Here is an 18,640-nt window from a genome sequence, read left to right on the forward strand (position 1 = left end):
TGCGTTATCCGCTGCGCCACCACAGGTCAGGCCTCAGGTGATATTTTTGATTGTGATGACTGGAGGGGTGGGATGATGCTACTGGCATCTAGGAGGTAGAGACCAGAGGTGCTGTAAACATCCTAAAATGCACAGGACAGCTTCTTCCCCTACCTCCTATCTCTAGAAGTTAACTAATTTGTCACAGAGAAAATGCCAGACCCTGTTGGTGGGGCAGGTGGTGCTGTTTGGTGGGGCTCCAGCGTGTTCCTGTGGACCTTTTATGTCCTTGTCAAATGGGGGCTTACAGACAGTCACAGGAGTCTGAGGACAGTGTTACAGGACTTGCCATCATTAAACTTGGGTTCCTACCGGACCTAGGGCCTGTTATGTCCTCACAGCTTTAAGCAAGCTTGTAATAATTTTCCGCGATTTTTTTCACCTCTTTTTTTTTGTATTAAAATCATTGACTTGTAAAGTATAAACACTTAAAATATAGTATTGTAGAATTTTTGTATCACTCCTTTGGCCATTTTTAATGCTTAAATATGCCCCCAAAATAGACATATACCCCCCCACCCCCCAACACAATACACCTGGATCTCACAATGCCTGAGGCCCAGGTTATTGAAACAGCAGTACTGGCGAAAATAACTGCATTAATAATGCTCGACCAGCATTTATTGAGCTCCTACTAACTGGCTACACAAGCGCTAAGTACTCTAGCATTAGCTTTTTAAATCCTTGCCGAAACGTTAGGAAGGTAGGCCATCAGTATTCCCATTTTATTGGCGAGGAGACCAAGGCACAGAGCAGTTAAGTTGCTTAGGGCCATAAGGCTATTAAACAGGGTGGTCAGGCAGTAGGCTTAGTCTTATGAAGAGAAAAATAAATTATCGGTGGCTTCTCTTATCTCCTCAGCGGACTCTCACTCTCTGATGCTGAGATGATCCTGGGGCCATCCCCCCTCTCGCACCCCTGCTCTCCACCTTAGCTCTTCGCCCTGCACGCCCAGGGTGGCCCGAACCTAACGGCAGGGGGCGGGCCAGCCGGGTGGGGGCGCGGCCGAGAGCGCGGGTCCCGCGGGGTGGCTTTCCTCGCCGAGCGTGGCGGCGCGCTAGGCGGCAGCAGCGGGCAGGCGCGGGGCGCGGCCGCCGCGCGGTCCCTCTTGGCTGGATTGGCCGGCAGGGCCGGGGCGGGGCGCGCGGCGTTGGCTCCGAGCGCTCGGAGCCGCGGGAGCCGAGCGGGAGCCGAGCAGGAGAGCGGGATGGCGGCGGCGGCGGCGGGCGAGGCGCGCCGGGTGCTGGTGTATGGCGGCCGGGGCGCGCTGGGCTCCCGATGCGTGCAGGCGTTCCGGGCCCGCAACTGGGTAACTCCGCGGGCTGGACGCGGGGTCCGCCCGGAGGGGCGGGCAGGCGGGGATTGGGGTGCGGGGGGCGCCTTCCGATGAATCCTGGGAGGGCAGTCTGGAGGAAGCGGGGGCCCCTGGGCACCGCCGCACGTGGGTGCTTGCAAGTGCGCGCATAATTCCGCGCGTCCATTCCTCCGGGGAGGACGTGCCCACGGCGGCCGTAGGTTCGCGGCCTTTGCTCTGTAGCGGGGGAGGTGGGGTCCGCCCCTCCGACAGCGCTGGGCCCGGGAAGTCTGGCATGACGCAGGAGAGAATTACACGGCCGGGGGAAGAGGGGCGCAGGTGAGGAGAGAAGAGAAGGAGAAGGAAGGATCTGGAAATTATACTGCCTGACTCTGGTTACTACTAGTCCTGCCGCCGTGAACTGATTGCTCAACTTCCACAAACCTGTTTCCACGTCTGTAAAATGGGGGCAGTGATAGCATGTGCCCATTTGGAGAGTTGTAAGGATTACATGAGATCATTGGTGTCCTAGCATGTGAATTATATGACTCCACGTGTTTAAATGCTAGCTATTAAATATATACTTATTTTATATGTTGAAGGGGTTCAGAAGAGCCTCCCCCCCACCCCCAAGATGGCCACTTTGGCAGGTGAATTATTTTGAGCTGAAGGCAGTAGAGACCCTGTGGGTCCAGGAAAGACTTTTAGCTCTCCCTTTAAAAATTCAAATTAGGGGCCTTGCCCATAGAGTTATTACCAGAAATAGATTTTTAGTTCCTATCTATAGGACAGTGCCAACTTCTAATGACCAGACACCTGCTTTTCTTATGTCCTTCAAATGACCTTTCCCCCCAAGGCGCCTTACCTTGTCCTTAGCTCAAAATGTCATTTTAACGTTCTCTCTCTGACCTCTTGTGTATGTGGGGTTCCCATGTGTACGTCTGTAATTAAATTTGGTTATTTTCTCTTGTTAATCTGTCTCATGTTGATTTAATTGTTAGACCAGCCGGAAGAACCTAGATGGGTAGAGAAATGTTTCTTCCTCCCCCTGTTATTGATATATATTGATCTGGGCCCCTGTTCCTTTAGCTTCCATTGGACCTGATACTTCCAAGGCTCAGCCCCTCAAATACTGGTGGCTTCTTTGTTTTGTAGACTATTTCAACTACTTGGCATATTCAAGTATTCCCTCCCTGAAGGGGGCAAGTAGGAACTGAGCTGGTGAAGGCCAGGAACCCTGACCCTCAGCCTGCTGACAGGGATCAGAGCATTCCCTGTGGAGACTCCAGCATGTGTCTTCCTGCTGTATCTGTCACTCGTTCGAAGTCCATGCAGGTGTTTTCCTGAGGGTTCGGTTAGCAGCAGCTGCAGTAGCCTCGGTGAGGGCGTCCTGGGACCAGAGAGAGGGGGTCCCAGGGTTTTCTTCTAGCTCAGAATCTGTGCAGGAATATGCTTCTAAGGAAATCTAAGCACACTACCCCCTTCCTGCTACACACCTGCTCTGTAACCCAGGGAGTCTGCGTAGATGGAAAGTGGTGACAATCATAACATTTAAGGGGGTCCGTCCAGCCAACGGCCAGGTACTGTGTTCCCACATACCAGATCCCTTACATAGTCTGAATTTCTTTACTCTATGCAGTGGTTTTAATACATTAGTCCTGTTGGTATGCACATGTTCCCCTGGTGGAGACATGTCCCGCTGATGGGACACTTGGCTTTACCTTTGATTTGGTGGTGACTGACGGTGACTCAGCCCCACCCCTTCCGTTCCTGGGAGCTCTGGGATGGACACTTGCCTTTGTCTCTGTCTCTCCCGTGGCTGCTGAGATGGAAGTAGTGAGTGTTCTTGAATGGATGCTCTGTCCTTCAAAGCTTGTGGTTGTGATTTTTATCTCTGGGGCCTGGGGACCTGAGGGCCTGGGGCTTTCTGAGTAAGAACCGTGCACCTGCCACCCGTGCTGGCAGCCTTACCCTCCTCTGTTTCATTCGATTCTCACACTAACCCTGTTAATGGTTAACCCCCACTTCACAAGTGAGGTCCCTCCGCAGAGCGGAGCCCGAGAAACCACTATAGAGCAGAGCCCGGATTCAACCCAAAGGCCTGAGTCTCAAACCCCAAGCCACCCCTCCGCTCCCGGCAGGTGTCCAAATCTCTCCTCGGATATCTGTTTCTGTGCAGCCAGGAGCTAAGACTGGTTTTACATTGAGTGGTGCAAAACAAATCAACACAGGAATCATGTCGTGAGACGTGAAAGTGACAGGAACTTCATGTTTCAGCCTGGGACGTTTCATGGGGACGCAGCGCAGGCATGCTCATGGCTCCCCTGTGGTCTGTGGCCGCTCTCCCATTAGAACCTCTCCCATTAGAACGGCAGAGTTGGGTCATTGCAACAAAATATATCGGCTCTGGCGCTTGTCCAGGGGCCGGCTCTGGAAGTGCATTTGGCTTTCAGAGGTGAGAGTGGAGGAAGAGGAAGATGAGTTTGGAGGCAGAATGGGCTGGGCTGGGGGAGGGGAGGCTCAGGTCAAACCTCCCTGTAAGTGCAAGAGGTCTGTAGCTGGCGGGTTTTCCTTGAAGCTTCTAGTCTGTCCCTACTGCCCCTACTTCTGGGCGTGGCTCTTTAAAGGAATAACAATTTACTGTCTCTTGACCCAAGCTGTTCTCTTCTTGACTCCAGTGGGTGGCCAGCATCGATGTGGTGGAGAACGAAGAGGCCAGTGCCAGTGTCGTCGTTAAAATGACAGACTCGTTTACTGAGCAGGCGGACCAGGTAATTCCAGGAAAGCCCGTGCCAAGCCTGTGGGAAGGTGCCCTGGGGAGAAGTATTCACTGGTGGTGATGCGTTCTTCTTTTTTGAGTATTATTTCTCTAATTATGAAAGCCATGGGTACCCATTGAGGGAAATTTGGAAAAAGTGAAAAAAAATGCAATGAAGATAAATTATAATCTAGTTAGCCGACTGTTCACATTTTGGCCCATTTTCCTTCCTGTGGGTACAATTATGTTACTAGCATTACAAGTTGAGATGATCTTGTATTTTATATTTTATGATCACCTTTTTAAAAATTTACATAAAATTATATTTAATGTCAGTACTTTTCCAGATCACTTAAAAAAATCCCTCTGTGTCAACATGTAATTTTTAATTTGGGGGCTTGGCCGCAATTTTCTCAGTTTCCACAGGTTGAACATTTAACTTCTTTGACATTTTTTTATGTTTACCATGAACAGATACAGCGTGGCAAACGTCTTTGTCTCCATCACTGATTATTTAGTAGTTAGGATGCATTCTGAAACATGGAGCTCTACCTAGCTCAAAGCAAAAATACTAACAAAACGGGTTATTTTGAATTGTAAAACGCTTAGCGTAAGACAAGAAGGCAAATGGAGCTCTGTGACTATCTCAGTCAGTGGTGACCTGAGATGGTGTCCCCCCACGAGGGAGCTGTGTGAGCAGCTCCGAGGATGGCCTGGCACCCCAGGCGGAGCTGTTCCCGGTGGCTCCTGCCTGAGGATGTCCTGGTACCAGAGGCAGAGCTGCTCCTCCATGGTCCCTCCCCGAAGGGCGCGCCAGCTGTGGTCCCGGTGCCAGCAGCTCCCCAGGAGATGACAGCCTTCTTTGTGTGATGGGCTGTGTTTACACAAGCACTCAGGGAGGCGGGCGGGTGGGGTGGCGGTCCCATGTGTAGCTCGGGACTGAATTTCAGGCACTAAGGGACACGGCCAACAAGCTAGCTGGTGGTGGAGGCGGGAGCACGGACCTCCCAGCAAGAGACTTGTTGACCACTGACTAACAACTTGAACGAGCCCAGGGTCTGTTTTTGTGTTTAGTTACATTCTCCCCAGTCATCGGAACACGGTTGGGGGGCTGATGTTTGGTGGTCCTTACCTGTTTATTATAACATGAAAAGAATTTAAAAGTTATGCATGTACAATGTAGGAAGTACAGTAAAAACAAAGGAAGGGGAAAATCAAGTCAAATCTCACTATGCAGTTAACATGTGAGATTTCCTTCCAACCCGTTTCTTCACATAGCCACACGTCCTAAGAAAACCCCAAATTGTGAGGGTACTGCTCACTTCCTTTCTAAAGCATCAGTTTGACATAGGTTAGACTATAAAGAGCCAGCTACCTTCTGCCAGGATATAGATTTTTGCTGTCCTTACTTTTCATAATATGGTCCCAATGTTTCCTATACCATTGGCCTAGCGGGCTTAATAATAAAAATTGTGATGTCAGGCACCATTCTAAGTGCTTTCTTCACATTATCTCACTTAATGTCCACAACACCCCCAAGAACAGAGTTTCTAATTTATGTTTCTTTTAGACATGGGGAGTCTGAGGCACAGAAGGGCCCTGGTATTTGCTCAAGGTCAAACAGGCGGTAGGTGGCGTAGCCAGGATTTGAACCAGGGCAGGGTGTCTGCTCTGGGTTCGATGTCTGTGTCCTAATTGCATGCGAAGCTGCCTTGCCACAAAACAGCTCCGTGTGAGTCAAGTAAGCAAGGCTAAGTGGAGCGCACGGAGGCGGGGCTCGGAGCGGCCAGGCCAGCGCGGCTCCCTGCAGGCCTCTCTCCTGTTCTTGCTGGTTGCAGGTACTGATGTCGGTGCGCTTTTCTGAATGCGAAGTTGTCCGTCTCTGAGACTTGACTGTATAGTGCTTTTAAGCTCTAGTTAAGAATTCCTGTCCAACTGCATGACATCCAGTGTGTGTTTGTAAAGCTCTAGAAGAGGAAATGCAATTCTAATCCGTGTCACCTTGGCCTCCTGGGCAGGAGTTCCCTCGCGACAGTGAAGAGATGTAGACGGGAGGGAGGCCCGAAATCTAGAAAACTAGTGGGCAGAAAGCAGACTTTAAGGAGGAGGAATTATTTATATTTATGTTTAAAAACTTTTTTGCTGACTTTATGGGGGTGACATTGGTTAATGAAGTTATACAGGTTGCAGGCGTACAGTTCTATAATAATACATCATCTGTATATTGCACTGTGTGTTCGCCACCCAAGTCAGGTCTCTCTCACCATCTGTCCCCCCTCCCCCCTTCTATCCCCCCCCCTTCCTTGCAGTCCCCACACTGTTGTCTGTGTCTGTGTTTTTTTTTTTCTTTGCTTAATCCCTTCAAGGAGGAGGAATTTAAAAATGCACAGATGTAGGGGCCAAAAAGAACAAGTCAAATGAGCATTGTTGCTGTGGGTACCAGGCTTTCCTGAAAAGTAGAACTTACAGGCATCAGGGGAGGTAATCAACTTCTGGCAACAGAGCATCTGGGGTCTTGGCAACAGGTCGTGGCTTAAGAGTGAAGGGAGGGACCAGCCTGGGGAACCAGGGTGACAGGCGGAAGGTCAGCGGAGAGAAGTCGGGATTAGGTGAGATCCTCACACAGAGGCCAAGGGAGTGTCAGAACTTCTTAGAAGGAAAGCTTCGTGTGTGAGGCAGAGGGAAAGATTGGTGTCCGTTGCCTAAGGACTCTTTGAAAGCGTAGTCGGAGGCCTCAGACCTTGCGGGAGAGGGGGCCAGACTGGACCCTGCTGCTGAGGCAGATGTGTCACCCTGGAGTGAGTCCACAGGAGCTCGGTGTCCGGAGGCTCGGAGAGTCGTCTCAGCTGTCCCAGGGAAACAGGGCAGAGGGTCGGGGCCCAGGCCCAGGATGGCCTCGCCAGACTTCGGTTTTAACAGGTTGTAGCAGGAAGACATATATATTTTTTCAACTCTTAAAAATTTTTTTATACCAGCAGAAACAAATAAAATGAAGCCCCATGTACTCAGGACTTAAAGCCATTTTGTTACTGACTTTTTTTTTTTTTTTGCTTTAAAATAATAATTTCTCTTTGGCGTTTCCTTTTGGAGGGATCTGTGTCTTGGGGGAAGAGTAGGATGATCTCAGATTAGGATTCTGTGATTTATAAAGAAAAAGCTGGAAAGAAATATGCCAGAAGGTAAGCTGTAGGAATCGAAGCTTTGGGTGACTTTTTAAACTTTTTCTGACTTTTCTTCTATTTTCTATTGTTAATTGTTTTGTTCCAGAATGCTTATAGCCCCACCCTTTACACTGTCCAAAGGAAGATTCTAGGTTACTTGATAGAAATCACATTGACATGTAGATGGCCTTCACTAACCCAAATGGTTCTTGGCGATTGGTCCCACACCCAGTTTTCAAAGTGCTCATTGCCAGGTTCTGTTAACTGTCTGAAAAGGAGGTGGAAAGTGGACTGAAGCACCTTTTTCTGTTTCCCTGACATCTCTTCGTCCTTTTTGTTCCAGGTGACTGCCGAGGTCGGAAAGCTCTTGGGTGAAGAGAAGGTGGACGCGATCCTCTGTGTGGCCGGAGGTTGGGCCGGGGGCAATGCCAAGTCCAAGTGTGAGTCCTTCTCTGGGTTCATCATTCATTCCGCTCTGCTCTTCGTCCTGCGGGCGGGGGTTGGGTCGGTTCTGTGCCCCCGGCCAGGTGGCTCCCTGTGTGTCTCCCAGAGTCTTTACGGTAGCGCTGTGAGGCGGGTAGGGGTGAACACCCCACTGTACAGGTGCGGAAAACACTCCCCATAAAAGGGGTCAGTGAGGGAGGGGGCATTGTGGCAGAGTGAAATCAGTATTAGTCCCGCCCCAGTCTTACCTTGCATTACTGGGAATCAGGGGATGCGTGTGCAATGGAGAGATCGTCCCGCAGGTCAGAGGGAACTCAGAATTGAGCTTCCATGAGCGCCGAGCACATTTCCCAGCTTTTTATGACGAGCATTTCCAAACCCGCAGAAAAGCTGGAGGAAAGCTCAGTGAGCACCCGGGACCCGCCCTGCGCAGTCAGAGTCGCTGACGCTGGCCAGACTGGCTCTCTCTGGCCTCCTTACACGTGGGTGCTATGGGGTGTGTCTTTTTTTGTCAACCGCTTGCAAGTAAGTTGACACTTGACCGATTTCAGCGAGCATTCCCCCAAGAATGTCCATTTTCCTATGTTAATCATAGTACCATTACCATATCTACGAAAATTAATAGTAACTCTATAAGATTAATGACATCCAACACATATTCAAATTCTCCAACTTACTCATATCTTTTATACTTATTTTTTTTCTTCCCTAAACCTAGTCCAGTCAGGGTGTATGCTTCATTTTGTTGTTGTTTTTAGTCTCTTAATCTAGAATTTTTTTCTTGTGATAGACTTGGTGAGTCAGGGCAGTTTTCCTATAGAACAGGGGTCGGGAACCTATGGCTCGCGAGCCAGACGTGGCTCTTTTGATGGCTGCATCTGGCTCGCAGACAAATCTTTAATAAAAAAAAATAATAACGTTAAAAATATAAAACATTCTCATGTATTACAATCCATTCATTTCCTCCTGCTCATGTTCATGGTTGCGGGTGGCTGGAGCCAATCACAGCTGTCCTCCGGGACAACACCAAATTTTTATTGGATAATGAGTAACGCACACGGGTCGTTGTATGGGTCTCACAGAATTACATTTTAAAATATGTGGCATTCATGGCTCTCTCAGCCCAAAAGGTTCCCGACTCCTGCTATAGAATGTGTACAAATGAATGTGTCTCCTTGTTTCTTCAAGGTGTCATTCACCTTCTTCTTGTATCCCTAGTGTTGCCTGTGCACTGGGCTTCAAGTCTAGGGACTCAGATCCAGGTTCAATATTTTGGAGGGGAGAATTCTTCCTGAGCAATGTGTGCCTGTCAGATGGCCCTGCCTCCACAGTGATGGCACATTTGATGCTTGGGTAAGGGTGTAGGTAGCTTGTGGACTTCTGTTGTAAAGATCCATTTTTCTGTTTGCAAACAGTAAGTGACCTGCGAAATGGTGCTTTTGTGTTATGTGTGACTATCTTCTTCCCAAACCCCTCGAGACACCCACATCTCTGAAACCCTAAGGATTTTAAGCAGCCACGGACAATCCTTGCCTGAATCAGTTACTCCAGTGGGGGTTGGAAAATGATAGCGTTCTAATTCTGTCATTGCTTTCCTACATTTGGTGGTCAAAGCCATAAGCCATGTAACAAGGAGTCGATTTACCGTGAACCGCACTTGACCGTAAAGCTGGCATTTTGGGGGGCAGTCAGGTTGTCAAAACCACCCTCACGGCCCTTTGTGTATTTTGGGAACAGGGAGTGATAAATGTGGGGCTGTCAGTGTTTCTGTGTCAGTCCTGTTCAGTCGGGGAACGCAGTGCACAGTGCCGTGGTTGTCATGCCGTGAAGACTGCTCCCACGGTGTCGGCATCGGCATCGGGAGGGCTTTCTGTCTGGGGACAGCGTCCCGGGGTTCCTCCTGCCTTGTAAGGAGGCAGGGGACAGCTGCCCAGCCGCCGAAGCCGCACGTGTTACCATTACATTTTTAGCAAGGCCAGAGAGTTAAAATAGGTGTGAAATGGCTGCCGTTTCAGCTTTCTTTTTAAAAGGTCTTTAAAGCTGGTGTTAAACATTCGACTGTGAACAGTACAGCTCTGTGAAAGCGCTCTCGGGGTCCAGGTGGTCACAGCTTTTTATCACGGGCGACCCCTGACTTAGACACGCCGGGTCTTATTCCAGATCGTAAAGCCCTTCAGAGAGTAGAGTGGTCTTCAGATTAAAGCCAGTCCCGTGTGTCTGTTAGCGGTCCTCATTTATTGGGTCCAGTGTGACCGGTTTGCAGGTGAGGACGCTGAGACTCCGGCGACCGCGTGGTCTGGATTCGAACCTGCGTCTCTCTGCCAGCCACTCCCGCGCTGCCTGCACCGGCCCCTGTCGCGGTCACGGCCGGGAGAGTCTGGTGCGTCGGTGCCAGGGCTTGATTTCGCCCTTCAGCTTGTCCACCGCTGGTGCTGAGCCGACCTGTTGTTCTCTCACTCAGCTCTCTTTAAAAACTGTGACCTGATGTGGAAGCAGAGCATCTGGACGTCGACCATCTCCAGCCACCTGGCCACCAAGCACCTCAAGGAAGGAGGCCTCCTGACCTTGGCCGGGGCCAAGGCCGCCCTGGATGGGACTCCTGGTAAGCCTTCCTTTCCCCGTCTGTGAAATGGGAACATGCTTAGTCCCTGCTCACTGGGGCTGCTGGGCGTTTGCCTGAGATGAGGGGTAGCGAAGCCGCTTGCCCTCTGAGGTGCTTTGTGTGGGTCGGCTCTGCTTCCTTAGGTCTGACTCTCCTTAGGACTCCTGATCCTCTTATTTATGTTGTCCTTGTGTTCCTGGTGGTTAAGGAATGCTGTAATCTGCCCCCCCCCCATCTAGTTTATTTAGCCATGATCCACTCGGGATGAATAGTGTTGTAGTCAACAGGAATTAATTGACAAACGGGTATTGTCACGTTGTGTCTGTCCCCGGGAAGCAGCTCGACAGCTGGAAACAATGTCGGTTGTAGAGTGAGAGAGGCTCGGGTGGCTTCTTCACCCTAGCGGTGTGGCCTTGACCGGATTTCGGCTGTAGTTTCCTTAATTGTGATGACAGTGGTCACGTCTGCTGGGAGTAGCTGGGAGGCGTCGGAGGTCGGAGGTCAGAGGTGTGAGTGTGTGAAATCGAGTGCCCCGGGCGTGCAGGGAGGGAGTCTCCCCATAGGTCACTTGTCTCACGTGCATTCCCATTTCATCCCGAGGCCCATGTCATTCCTCACCTTTTCTGATTTCTCGGTAAGGAAGCCAAAACTTAGAGCGGTTAACTCACCCGTCTGGGTTTATGCAGTAAGTTGGTTGTCATCCGACTCGGAGCCAGAACCCTGGTCATCTCTAACTTGCGTGCTTCTTCCATTATTGTCACACAGTCCATTTCCTTTGTGTTTTTTACTCATGTCCCTTCGCTGGGGCTGCCATAGCAGAGTGCCACTGGGTGGCTTCTGCAACAGACATTTGTCTCGTAACGCCAGCAGCTGGAAGTTCAAGATCAAAGTGTCAGCAGGGTTGATTTCTGGCTTGCTTTCTGGAGCGTCTCCCCTAGACATTGGTCTGTCTTCTCCTGTGCCCTCACCTGGTCTTCCCTCTGTGCCTGTTAGTGTCCCAGTCTCCTCTTATAAGGACACCAGTCACACTGTGTTAGGACCCACCCTCACTGATAACCTCATTTTAACTTAATTACTTTTTTAAAAACTCCATCCTGGAGCCCTGGCCGGTTGGCTCAGTGGTAGAGCATTGGCCTGGCATGTGGATGTCCCAGGTTTGATTCCCAGTCAGGACACACAGGAAAAGTGACTATCTGCTTCTTCACCCCTCCCTCTCCCCCTTCCCTTCCTCTTTCTTCCTCTCCCACAGCCATGGCTCACTTGGTTCAAGTGCATCTGCTCCAGGCACAGAGGATGGCTTCATGGAGCCTCCACCTCAGGCACTAAGAATAGCTCAGTTGCGAGCATGGCTCCAGATGGGCAGAGCATCGGCCCCAGATGAGGGTTGCCAGGTAGATCCTGGTTGGGGCACATGTAGCAGTCTGTCTCTCCATCTCCCCTCTTCCTCTCACTTGGAAAAAAAGGAAAAAAAAAGACTCCATCTCCAAATACAATCACATTCTGAGGTACAGAGGGTGAGGACTTCAGCATATGAATTTGGAGGGGGTGGCACAATTCAACCCATGACACTCCCTTTTGGATCCGGTTGAAGGAATTCAAGTTGGGGTTTGGAGGGTACAGCACAGAGGCAGAAAGTGTCTGCCTCCCCTCCCTACAGTAGACTCTAATATAAGGGGGGCCTGTTTTCCAGCCTCCTCAGGGTGCTAGAGACCTTGAACACCTTTTTCAATTGTCATGTAAGTCACTCAACTGTGAGGCTCTTACAAATCAACCATTTCTTGCCTCTCATTTTCTTAGGACGTTTCTCAGTGCATCTGATCTTAACCAGCCTGCGGCTGTTGCAGTCATTAAAGCTGTGTAAATGTCAGATGTTAGTTTGGTTGAATTCTGATTTTTAATAAAGGTTACAGAGAGCAGAGGCACTAGAAAGTCAATAGAGAAATGAGTCATAACTTGACATTTAAAGAGAGAAAACCCTAGGACCACAAGACTATTTTCTGAAGGACCAAACAGTCTCCAGCTCTCCTTTGCTTTGTAAATACCTGTCTTTGTTTATAGTTTTGGATACTGGTTAAGACTGTGGGCTCTGGGGCAACACAGGTTGGGTTTCTACTGTGATTTTGCCACTTACTGTGTGATATGTGGCAAGGTACTTTAACCTCTTTGAGCCTGTTTCATTATCTGTAAAATGGGAATAAATAATAAAACCCTTTGTACCGTGGTTATGACTTACAAACATCTTAATGGATGTAAGTGGCTTAGAAAGACATGACAACGTTCCTGACTAGTTGGCTCAGTGGTAGAGTGTCAGCCTGGTGTGTGGATGTCCCAGGTTTGATTTCCGGTCAGGGCACACAGGAAAAGCGCCCATCTGCTTCTCTACCCCTCCCCCTCTTGCATTCCCCCCCCTTCTCTTCCTCTCCTGCAACCATGGCTCAATTGGAGCGAGTTGGCCCCGGGCGCTGAGGATGGCTCCATGGCCTCTGCCTCCAATGCTAGAATGGCTCCAGTTGCAACGGAGTGATGCCCCAGATGGGCAGAGCATCGCCCCCTGGTGGGCTTGCTGGGTGGATCCCGGTTCGGGAGCATGCAGGAGTTTCTTTGCCTTCTCTCTTACTGAATTAAAGAAAAAAAAGAAAGACATGACAGGGAGTCAGCCTTGAAGGTGAACTGGTGTTACTGTTTACTCCAGGCTTGCTTCTGCCTGGCGACTCCTGCTCCAGATGTGAACACGAGTGCTCCTCTCTACGTTCTTTCATTATTGGTGTTACACTTATCTGAGTCACGAAATCTTTCAGCTTTGATTCAGACCCCGAAAAATCTGGGGAAATCCATGTATAATTTGAAAGTAAATGACGAAGAGGCTTATAGTCCTTCAAACCCAAGAGAAGTTGTTCAAAAATGAAAAGTTTTTTTTTTTTTTCACTTGGAAAGATACTCAGAAAACTGCCCCACCTTCTTACTTCCAAGGTTGTATTTATACATTATCTACCAGAGGATAAACTTTATTAAAATGAGAGTGACCACTCCTGTTTTGCTGTGTTTGGACATCGGGCTTGAGGGGCCTTACCTTAATCATTTTATAATTGGGAAGAAAGTATTTATCTTCTTATGAAATACTTTTGTTTTTTCATCTTTTGCAAGTGATCTCCTGACCTGCCTTGTGTAGGATGCTGGAGAGTTAAACCTCTAGGGCTGCTGGTGGCCCGTCTCCGTCTCTGTGGGAGCCCGCCCTCATGCTGTTTGAGTGGCGTTTGGGGGCCCGGGAGCGAGCTGGGGACGCGGCTGGTGGATGAGACTCGAGCTGCTTTCTGTTAGTCCCTGCAGAGTGCGACCTGTCTGCCCCTGCTGGCCCCCTGTCCCGGATTCAACAGGGAGGCGGAACGGTGAAATACTCTGCTACCTGAAATACTCTGCCACGAGACCTTGACCCGCTTTTGCAATTCAGGGTTGCTATGGAAGCGCTGTGGTGATTGGTCCCTCGGCGGGGCGTGGTCCCCACCGCCCTCTGCACCGTTGTGCCTCCTCAGCGGCCCTCCTTTGGAGAGCACACGTGCTGGGAGTCTGTCCAGAGGCTGCTGACTTCTGGAAGAAGTTTTGTGGAGGAGAGGTGTTTAGGGCAATAAACCGTCCTTTTTTGCTGTGATAGTGAGGTAGTGAGAGTCTGCAGCTGGGTGCCGAGGGGGCTGGGGAGAGGAGAGACCCTGCTCCTGCCCCAGGTCTGCAGGGCCAAGGAAACCTGTCCCGATGAAGGCGTGCCCTGCTCCCTCAGCGGACATCCGCTCATCAGTGGGGCACAGGCCGCCTAGTGGGTGCGTTGTACACGTCTATCCCAGCCGCTCAGTGCTGCAGTTCACGCAGGGCGTTGGACTCGGGGGCACATTACTTCTGTCAATCTGATGGGAAACATTTATTTGAGTGCCTACCCTGTGCTGAGCCCGGAATTAAGTACGAAGTACTGCGTCCCCATTTCACAGATGGGGTAACTGAGGATTAGAGGGGCGATGAACACTCGCTCAGGATTTCTTTAGTGATAAGTGGAGGAGCTGGGATTTGAACCTGTGCAGCCTGACTCCAAATGACAGCTTGGTTTTACTCACACGCAGTTAACAATCCAGGGGTTCAGAACCCAGCTCATACCAGGCCTTTTGCGTCTGGATGGGCTTCAGAGCAAGTGTGTGTGTGTGTGTGTGTGTGTGTGTGTGTGTGTGTTCAGTGAGTTAACATGGGTTAACTCACTGAATTAACATGGGTATGTTATTCACCCCGTCTGCGCCTTGGCTTTCTCAACAACAGAAATAAAAGTAGGACCAACATGGTGGCTTTTGTGATAGATGCTCAGTGTGAGGTGAAGGTGGGTGCACTTGAAGTGTTAGGCGCCTCCCATGCCCTCTCCACAGGTGTCCATCCTTCTCGTCTTCCCGGCCTTCTCTGGGCCCTGGTGTGGTGGTCCTCGGACGCACGGGTGGTGGCCGGTGGTCACTGAATTGTTTTCTCCCCCCTCCCCAGGGATGATCGGCTACGGCATGGCCAAGGGCGCCGTCCATCAGCTCTGCCAGAGCCTGGCGGGGAGGAGCAGCGGCATGCCGGCCAGGTCTGCGGCCATCGCTGTGCTCCCGTGAGTGCTTGGGGACTCCGCCCGCCCGCCTCCACTAGAGTTCCCCCGGACGTGTGCATGGGTCAGCTCGGCCCCTCAGACTCAGCCCGGGCCCCACAGAGCCTTCCGCAGGTGCAGCATGAGCCCGGCAGCCAGGGCGCGGACTGGCCGGTGGATGGGTCTGCCTTTCTCGTTTCTTTCTTTCTCGTTTTCTCTCCTTCCCTCCATCCGTCCCCATGCTTTCTCCTAATTAAAAGTAGCTTACACGCTTTAGTTTAACATGGGTGGTCCTGTCTTCCACGTCATTGTAAGGTCACCATGGAAGAGAGACTGTGTTTAGTCTTTGGGGGGGATGGGGAGGAGTCGGGGGGAGAACATGGGGAACTGTGGGCAACCCTTCGAAAACCCTCAGAAACGAGCCTACTACGTTTTAGGGAGCGGTTGAAGACACAGCAAAGTCTTTACTGAAGACTTGACCTCAGTAAAGACTATAATCTTTTAAAAAGCCAAAAATGTGGCTCTTTCATTTTGTTCCTGTCTGCCTAAAGGGTGAGTCACAAAGCCCTCACTGAATTACGTTCGGATGTGACCTCTGGCCATGCAGATGGCTTTCCGGCCTCGCTCTGATTGTCATCGTGTTATCTCTCCACATAAAAGGCTGACATGGTGGGGCCAGAGGCTCCTGTGTGTGTTCCTGGCCCGGGAGGTCCGCAGCTGCTGTTCTAAAGGAGGTTATAAATGACAAGCTTATCTCTGCACTGCAGGGTCACCCTGGATACCCCGATGAACAGGAAGTCGATGCCCGAGGCTGACTTCAGCTCCTGGACGCCCTTGGAGTTCCTGGTTGAGTGAGTGTCACAGTCATAATGTCGGTGGCCATGCTGCTCCCAGCCCCCTTTCTTCACCCTTGGTGGGCCGGCCTTGTGGGCGTGCTGGGTTCTGTTGGCTTACCAACACAGATGGTCTGGGAGTTCACTGGCCTCTGAGTGTAGCTGGTACTCAGGGTGATTCTCATAGAGCAGGGGGCTGGGAGGGTAGACCGGCCAATGGAGGTATCCCCCAGCTCTGCCCGGCCCCCGGAGGCGGGGTCATGACGTATCACAGCACTTTGGGGAGTTTTAGCAGCGCTTTGCCTTGTGAGCCCTGGGTCTTCTGTTGGCTGTTGAGCCCTCAGAGTGGAGCTCCAGAGCCTTGGCCGGTGGACATCAGTTCTGGTCCGGAGGGTACAGATAGGCACTGAGGACTGTCCCAGGAGCGTGCCCCTGAGTGCTTTCCCATTAAGGTCCAAGGTCCCCGCTGGGGGATTGTCGGAGGGATGTGAACTTTACCCCCGAGGGAAAGGTTAAAAATTACCAGTTGCTGTTCAACCTCGTGGGTCTCTCATGCCTCCTCTCCTTCCTGCCTCCCCGAGGGGGTCTTCTTGACTCCTCTCCTTCCTGCCTCCCCGAGGGGGTCTTCTTGACTCCTCTCCTTCCTGCCTCCCCGAGGGGGTCTTCTTGACTCCTCTCCTTCCTGCCTCCCCGAGGGGGTCTTCTTGACTCCTCTCATTCCTGCCTCCCCGAGGGGGTCTTCTTGACTCCTCTCATTCCTGCCTCCCCGAGGGGGTCTTCTTGACTCCTCTCCTTCCTGCCTCCCCGAGGGGGTCTTCTTGACTCCTCTCCTTCCTGCCTCCCCGAGGGGGTCTTCTTGACTCCTGTCCTTCCTGCCTTCCCGAGGGGGTTTTCTTGACTCCTCCGGCAGGGTTACCCTTCCCCACACGGAGTTAGTAAGTGTCCCTGTTCTAACATTTAATGTATTTTATAGGAATAGTCTGTGTTTTTGTATTTTTGTTTCCATTGCTGGACACAGCCATGGGTGCTCCATAAATGTTTGCTAGAGAGAGAGATAGAGAGAGAATGAATTTCTCCTTTCTTTCAAGTATCTGAGAAGGTAATATAGCACAGTATCAAGTATTGTGCACGGGTCTGTCTCTTAGAGTGAACTAATTGAAGTTTTTTTAATTACTTATTATACCACTGTATTATAAAGTATTAGCAAAAAATTAAAAAATTAAGGTTTAAATCCTGCCAGATATTGCCACTCAGAAATCAGAACGAGTCAAGTGCTGACCTCACTGGGGACCTGGTTGTGTGTCCCTGACGCCCTAGTGGCCTTTTCAGCGCGGCTCCACCCTCCCATGCCATTTGCAGGAAGATAAGCCTGTGTCAGATTTCGCTTTCAGAATGTAAAGCATGTCTTGCTTGTTCTAGAACCTTCTACGACTGGATCACAGAGAAAAACCGACCAAGCTCAGGAAGCCTGATCCAGGTGGTCACGTCGGAGGGAAGGACAGAACTCACCCCCGCATATTTTTAAGCTGTGGCTCCGTGCCTGCGAGGGGCCCGCCAGGAATGCCCAGGTGTCTCCGTGCAGCGGCGTCGGCCCCGTGTTCTGTCATCCTGCTTGAGATGCGAGAGAGGGAGGCCTGGTTTGCTCTCACCCCGTGTGCATTTGTTGTCCCGAGTCAGTGTCAAATGTCCGTGTGAAGGAAGGATGTGTGAGTGGGACTTTACAGATAGCCCCGCGGTCCATCCGTGCTGGCGCCCTAAGTCTCGGGGGCCCCTGAGGCCCCCCTGTCCTGGCGTCTTGTTGAATTACCGTTGAGACTGTGTGTCTGTCCCTGACGACGGCTGTCGGCTTGGCTGGTTCAGAGGTTGGTTGGGCATTGAGACACTTGGGGGCCTGAGTCATTTTTGAATGTTATGTCTATGTCACAGATGTCGTTTCTGCAGCCTCACATTAAACTGCCTTAAGACTCCCTTTGTGGTGTGAGCAAACCCGCAGGCTCTGTCAAGACGTCTTTCCTGTCGGCCGCCAAGTGTGGGAGGGAGCCCTGCGTGACTGTTTGGAGTTTACCTTCCTAATAAATACACTACATTGATTGTGTTGTCTTCTGTAACCAGAGCGTATCTTACACACACCTGTAGATCCGTGTGCTAGAATCACGGGCTGATAGCCGTCAGTAGTCTGGTGCATTCGACAGGAGGTTGGCCCGAACCCTGGAATACGTTTTTTTCAGCACTGTGAAAGCACAGGTCTCTCTTGGGATGGTGGGTGGGCCTGTGCGTTTAGAAGCCATGTCCCACGGGTGTGTCAGACTCGGGATGGTGGGGTGGCCCTGTGCATTTAGAAGCTGTGCCCCTCGGGTGTGTCAGACTCGGGATGGTGGGTGGCCCTGTGCATTTAGAAGCCGTGCCCCTCGGGTGTGTCATACTTGGGATGGTGGGTGGGCCTGTGCGTTTAGAAGCCGTGCCCCTCGGGTGTGTCAGACCCGGGATGGTGGGTGGCCCTGTGCATTTAGAAGCCGTGCCCCTCGGGTGTGTCATACTTGGGATGGTGGGTGGGCCTGTGCGTTTAGAAGCCGTGCCCCTCGGGTGTGTCAGACCCGGGATGGTGGGTGGGCCTGTGCGTTTAGAAGCCGTGCCCCTCGGGTGTGTCAGACCCGGGATGGTGGGTGGGCCTGTGCGTTTAGAAGCCGTGCCCCTCGGGTGTGTCAGACCCGGGATGGTGGGTGGGCCTGTGCTTTTAGAAGCCGTGCCCCTCGGGTGTGTCAGACCCGGGATGGTGGGTGGGCCTGTGCGTTTAGAAGCCGTGCCCCTCGGGTGTGTCAGACCCGGGATGGTGGGTGGGCCTGTGCGTTTAGAAGCCGTGCCCCTCGGGTGTGTCAGACCCGGGATGGTGGGTGGGCCTGTGCGTTTAGAAGCCG

General features: G+C 51.4%; 1 protein-coding gene across 1 annotated transcript; it reads left to right on the forward strand.

The window, feature by feature from the left end:
- The first annotated feature begins 1,149 nt into the window (after positions 1–1,149).
- Positions 1,150–17,815, forward strand: QDPR (quinoid dihydropteridine reductase). Its single transcript, XM_066281155.1, has 7 exons — positions 1,150–1,348; positions 4,012–4,104; positions 7,596–7,692; positions 10,158–10,298; positions 14,808–14,916; positions 15,660–15,743; positions 17,145–17,815. The coding sequence occupies exons 1-7, from the start codon at positions 1,247–1,249 to the stop codon at positions 17,248–17,250; spliced, it is 732 nt and encodes a 243-aa protein (XP_066137252.1). The 5' UTR covers positions 1,150–1,246; the 3' UTR covers positions 17,251–17,815.
- The last annotated feature ends 825 nt before the right edge of the window (positions 17,816–18,640 follow it).

This window comes from Saccopteryx bilineata, chromosome 5, assembly GCF_036850765.1.
Source record: "Saccopteryx bilineata isolate mSacBil1 chromosome 5, mSacBil1_pri_phased_curated, whole genome shotgun sequence".
Lineage (NCBI taxonomy): Eukaryota > Metazoa > Chordata > Mammalia > Chiroptera > Emballonuridae > Saccopteryx > Saccopteryx bilineata.